At 32.3% G+C, this 6,554-nt stretch overlaps 1 protein-coding gene across 3 annotated transcripts in view; it reads right to left on the bottom strand.

Annotated features, from left to right (window-relative positions):
- Positions 1-5,992, bottom strand: part of LOC106869122 (uncharacterized) — a 54,797-nt gene extending 48,805 nt beyond the window's left edge. For 2 of the 3 annotated variants that reach the window (XM_014914671.2, XM_014914672.2), the window contains exon 1: positions 5,623-5,992. In XM_014914671.2, coding sequence (XP_014770157.1) covers positions 5,623-5,695 — 73 coding nt within the window. In that variant the 5' untranslated portion in view covers positions 5,696-5,992. The remainder of the gene's footprint in view (positions 1-5,622) is intronic. The other variant, XM_014914670.2, reaches the window with a different exon arrangement.
- Positions 5,993-6,554: the final 562 nt, after the last annotated feature.

Genomic DNA, 6,554 nt, shown 5'->3' with positions numbered 1-6,554 from the left:
AATAATAATAATAATAATAATAATAATAATAATAATAATAATAATTCGTGGATGGAATAAATATTTAATACATCGCTACGCGTGTTTCCATATATCACATGATTTTTAACATTGGAGACGGTATCGTTGGGATTAGTATAGTATAGTATAGTCAGTATTATCCGTGGACATCCGGTTGATTATCATCATTGATTCTTTTCATCAGGCGATACTGCATTATTGGATGGATCACAGAGGGATGTTTATCCCTTCTTGCTAGTATGAAGGCCAATCTAGCTATGTGGGTATTTCTGTATGTAATTGGTTGGGGGAGGTGGGTGATGGGAGTAGAGGAAGGAATGGTAGTGATATGGGGATGGAGGTGCATGTGGTGGTGTTGGATTTATCTGCTATTCATTCTGCAGATTTTAAAGATGGTTATTCATTTAGCAGATTTAGGTAGTACATTTCTTTGTTCTATTTCATTCAAGACACCAACTCAATAAATTCTGAACTCAACAGGTGGTCAGCTGCTATACAGTAGGGCTTGTGGTAACTTTTTCACTGTTTCTGTTGTTATAGTGTGTATCATCTTAAACAATGGTATTTTCGTTTATTTGTTTGGGTTCTTACACTATTCTATAATTTGTTACTTCTTTTCAAAATATTTTTTTTTCAAATTCAATGAATGGTATTTTGTTCCTATGCTTACATGATATGACCATCTCAAAGTGTTTATTTATCACGTTTTCCATGGATGTGATTATTTCCAGGGTTTCTTCAAGGCATATGTTTCATACTCGTGGAGTTCCGTTATATGACGCAGCATTTTTTATATAATGGACCACTGAGTTGTGTATTCTACTCCATTCTGTTTCATGCTCCAGACATGGATGTGGAGTGTCTTTTTTTTATATTGAAAAACAATGAGAGATGGCTTCTCAGAGGATTTTTCATGGTGTCTGCGGTACTACCAATGTACACATATTTCTGTGTATTTGCCTTCACCTCACATTTGTACACTACATTTCGTATCATGTAGTTGTTGCCTAATCAGCATTCGCCCTTACGTCTGAAGTTACACATGATACTATTTTTTTTCTGTGAAGTTACTATTAGTGGTCCTCTTTCTTCTTCCTCTTGTAATCGTGCACTCATTTTCCTTATATATTTATTGTGTGATGTTGTTTGGGTCTGTTTTTCTTATTGATGAGTTTTTACTACTGCTATTTTCCACCACTCTATCGTATAAGGTTCTGTTAGCCGTGATTGGTTCATATATCTCATCTGGTTTTATTCTATTTACTCTTGTGTTATCTAGTTTGTGTATGTGGTACTCTAGATTGTGAGAGGTCACGTATACTAATTTTACATTGTGTTTGTTTATGATTTTGCAATATTTGAAAGATTTTAGGAAATGTTTAACTTATGTTGCAAAAAATTCCTGGCCTATTTTTGATTTTACTAGTGAATTAAAGATCGGATTAAACCAGATAATTTCATCGATTATTTTTCCATTTCTTTTAATACATCTATTAGATCTATCGTATTTAAGGCGACGAGCTGGCAGAATTGTCAGCCCGCTGGTCGAAATGCTTACCGGGATTTCGTCTGTAACTACGTTCTGAGTTCAAATTCAGCCGAGCTGGACATTACTTTTCATCCTTTAGGGGTCGATAAATTAACTACCAGTAAAACACTAGGGTCGATGTAATCGACTAGTCCCTTCTTCAAAATTTCAAGGCCTTGTGCCTTCAGTAGAAAGGATTATTACTATCGGTATTTAACCGTGCGGTTCTTTCTAGCTTTGGTTGTAGGTTCATGAGTTCTGTTTTATATTTTTCTCTATTATTGTCATGGCCTTTTCTTTCCCTTATAGTTCCTATTGTATTTACCATTTTTGTAGGTACTTGCATTCTGCTGCTATTTATATGAATATTACCACTATTGATAATGCCCGCTGGGTTTTGAACCTTCCCTGTCCTATTCTGTATATATTCTATTTTATCCCTATATCCCGCTCTAGCCAGTGCTTAGTTGTAATACTCGGCGTGCAGATCGAATGTCTGTTCATCCATTGATAGTCTAGATATTCTATTACTCACGCTTCTTGGGATGCATCGCAGTATATGTTCCGGGTGATTGGATCCTCGACTTACATATTTTAAGCTCCCATTTGGCTTATGGAATGGTTCGAGTTTCCCATCAATGAGGTTAAGTTTTACGTTTAGGAATTTTACCACTTTGTGATTTTTTTCCATTTCAATTTCTAATCCAAAGTTCTTATAAAAATTTAAGAGATTTTCTTACACCTTTCTACTTTTCAATATGCTGCTCACTACTGTTCATTATACACAAGAGTCCGAGTTTTTTCCATACATGTTGAAAAGTCAAAAGCAGTTTAGACACTGATTAATATTTATTTCTATTAAGGCAGCGAGCTGGTAGAATCGTGGCACGCCGGGGAAAAAAATTCTTCAAGGCATTTCGTCCGTCTTTATGCTCTGAATTCAAATGTCGCTGGGGTCGACTTTGCCTTTCATCCTTTCGGAGTTGATAAAAAAGTACCAGTTGAGGACTGGGGTCGATCTAATCGACTTACCCCTCCTCCGAACTTGCTGGCCTGGTACCAAGCTTGAAACCAATAATTATTTCTACCTTCCTTTCTAATGCCCGCTTTGGAATATATTAGTACTAACTTAATTGTATTCAATATGAAATTCGTATATTGTTATTTAATTTCTATGAATGCTAGTTGGAGTTAGAAATACTGCATTTTATTTCTGTGTTTTATTGGTTACATTTATAAAATATCTTAGAGCCAAGGGGAGCAATTTCCTATAAGTTAGAAAAATATGCTATCAAAGCTAATTAGCATATTCATCCACAAATACCAACATCCAAATGATATTTGCATGTTAATATTTATTGCTCTTTTTTTGTCAATTGAAACTAGATAATTCTTCGTTTTATTTTTAATGTAATTTTTCATTTTCCTTAATTGCACCAACGTAATTATTCATATACTCGCATACTATGAAGTAACAAAATGGACTTTGAAATAATTTTCAACTTCAAAGTAAAATTCCCTTATTGGTTTCAAATATTGGCACAATGCTATCAGGTTCGCGGTTGGGGGTAACAGGAGTGGATCGTCCCCAATGCTCAACTGGTACCTATTTTAACGACCTCGGAAAGATGACAGGCAAAATCGACCTCGGTGGAATTTAAAGACGGAATTTAAAACTCAGAATGTAGAGAGGGACGAAATACCGCTAAATATTAACAGAACAATTCAACCACTAACTTCCTTGCCCAAAATGTTTTAATCCAACTAAAATAGAAGACTTCTAGAAAATTACTTTACAGAACGATTTTTGTTATGTTATATTGGGCAATGTTTCAAAAATAAAACCTATGCTTTATAAAACAAAGTATATTATCTTCACAAAAGACGAATCTCTAAATTATGTTATATTTCATGCCTTAGCTGTCTTAGTTTAGAACTGATATCAAAAGCGAGCAAAGTACACTTGCTGTTGCTTATCTGATCTGCAACTTAACTTAATTGTTCTTATTTATGAAACTGGTTGCATTACGTTGCACAAGCTCACAGTAAAATTTTAATTTCAAATTTCACTACTGGTATTTAAGACACCATTTTGTGTAATTCTTTTAAAGGGTTTCGTTATCATTTTTATCGTTCTTAAGAAACACGTGAAATATTTCACTATGAACATAGAAACACTTTTCATTAATTAGAATCTAAAGTAACCTTTTCTGTATTTGTATAAACATTCACTTCAAGCCTCTGTAGTAGTTATAAGCCGGACTATTTAATATTGGCTTATCAACAATTAATTGATAAGGTACGTATAATGTAAACATTAACAGACTAAAACAAATATTAAATCAACAATAGTTTTATCGATCTATCTGGGATTTTATGTCCATTTTTTGTTGTTGTTTTGCAGATAATGGTTCTTTGGCACGAGGGAAGCAGAAAGTAATTGTAAGAGAACATATGTGATTGCATTTCCTTCAGTGTTTTAAAACTTCCACTCTAACAATGACAAAATATTATACATGATATTAATTGCTTAAAAATGTAAAATGTGGTTAATTCTTGGATAACTTATGATATGAATGAAATGAAAAGGCTAACGTTTTATACCTTAAATACAATGAAGTAATTTATTATTAAAAATGCATTTTTTAAATGGTACCTACGAACTGGCTTTCTCCGTTATTTTTCAGTTTCAGTTCACAGTTGGTCAATGTTAAAATGTACAATATTATATGATGCATAAAATGTATTTAAAAGAATATTTGTGATATACATAGTCTAGTTGTTGTTTAGCTCCAAATCGACTCCAAAAGAGCAGACATGATTAGAAACAGTTCAGCCATTAATATTTTTACTTTTTATTGGCATAGTGTACTTTGGACAACACTAAAGACAGTAAGGTGTAATCTGGAAAAGAGCTTTGGTTCTTATAGCCAATTATGTTGCGGCTCCAACGATGGTTTGTCTGAAAGAAGATGCGTAACCAGACCAGGATATGGCCTCTTAAATAGAACTGAATTGAGTAGTGTACTTAACATTACACAACTTTCTAAAATGATTTCTACTTGAAGTAATTTGTAACGAAACAAATACGAAAAGATGACACCTATAAGACATGGAAAATATATGAAGACACTCCTTTCACCGAAACCTCAGAAAATAAAGAAATATCACAGTTCAAATTCTATACTATATTAATAACAATTTTGTTAGGTAATCGTGTGTTAGCGATTGTTAGTGTTTAGACTCATAATTCTGATTGAGTAGGCCTACAATCAAAGGCATTCCAGGTGTGGCCACCTCTTCTTTTTAAGGGTATCTATTATTACATTATCAAATATATTTTGTAGGATACGACATGAAGGATATTTGGCCTGGTACATAATCGTTATATTGAAGTGAAATGCTAGTTCGTAGACATTATTTTCCAAAAAATACTGTTATTGAATACTTTATTGAGTAAACCTTAAAAATAAAACACATTAGAATAGTTCAATAAGCTTTTAGGCGTGTATTTTATATTGAACTCTAAACTCTATTGTTGCACGACGCATGACGAGTAAACAGAGTAAATACATAATAATGAATAAAAACTCAAAAAGTTATAGAAAACAAAGTATTATTTAAAGATAAATTGTACTTGTATCCAATAATAAAGTGAAATAGTTAAATGTTTTGAGCGCATTTACTAATTTTCTTTAAACCCAGCTGTTTAGAAAAGACTTACATAGAACACACTTTGTGCAAAGTGATACGACGAATTTACTGTGCAAAAATATATATTTCAAGGCATAGCAAATGCCATCAGTGCTGATAAAAACTACATTGCTGTAAGGAAAATGCTCCAAGCTACAGTAGATTCTTAAATGATTTAATAATCATGAGTGTAGAAATTATGTCTGCAATTATACCTAAAACTACTCGATACTTCCTCGTGATAAATAAATAAATAAATAAATAAAATTAAAATCTAAAGTTTCTAGACCAATACAGTACTTTGATATAAGTTTCATGAATAAAAGAGGATTTATTGTATCATGTTAAATTGATGGGAAATATTGAGTTCATATACATACCTTGAGCAATTTCTAAAATTTCCGCTATGCGTATTAAAATCAAGAGCAGGTTATTGTTGAAAAAGTATGCCATTATTTGGAAGTTAACATTCACCGTCTTTGCTTTGTTAATATTAACTAGTATTCTCCTTATAGAAGTTTGTACTACTGAATATAATGGGAATATTGATACTGTATATTGCTTGCTTTTATTTTCCAACGTGTGTTTATTTATCAGACTAGGTTAATTGCGAATTTAATAATCCTCATATATTCTTTTTGATGAATGGCATCAAGCCCTCTCAGGAATCGTGTTTTGTCTAGGCAACAGCTCATATTGTCAAACACTCAAATATTAAACAAGAATTTGAAATAAAGTTTCTTCTTGTTCCGCACATATATATACATATATGGAACAATACAAACTAATATTTACACTTCTTAGCCATATTATTCTATACATGTAGCAATGCAAATACACTGAATAAGATGGTATGTATGTGTGATTGTGTTTTTAGTAGAGCTGTTTAAACAATGTTGTGTACATTTGTTCTTTTGTAATAAATAGTCCGGTATGAATTTGTTTAAACAAATATTCTTAAGACATTTTATGGACTTCAGTATGTATTTTCTTTTGTTGGTTGACTATGTGTTAGAGAGTACTTTCATGCAGTCAAATACTTAAAGCATTTCTGACACTAATGCTTAGTAATTGGATTCTATTTATTTAGGATTTGAAAATCAAAACCAGCCTACTTCTCTTTAGTAGATTCTCTCAGATGCTTTCGTTTTTACTTTATATATCTTCTATTTCTTTGATACTCGCTATGTCTAATGCAGAGTAAAGTGCTGGACAAAGTAAATTTCAGTAACTAATTTCCTGTTGAGCCACAGCCTTCACTTCTTTGTAACAATAAACTGAATAGCTGAGATGAACTGCAATTGATTCAAAA

This window comes from Octopus bimaculoides, chromosome 14 (genome assembly GCF_001194135.2).
Source record: "Octopus bimaculoides isolate UCB-OBI-ISO-001 chromosome 14, ASM119413v2, whole genome shotgun sequence".
In the NCBI taxonomy this organism is placed as follows: domain Eukaryota; kingdom Metazoa; phylum Mollusca; class Cephalopoda; order Octopoda; family Octopodidae; genus Octopus; species Octopus bimaculoides.
The sequence above is the reverse complement of the archived record's forward strand: the minus strand, read 5'-3'. Positions and strand labels throughout refer to the sequence as shown.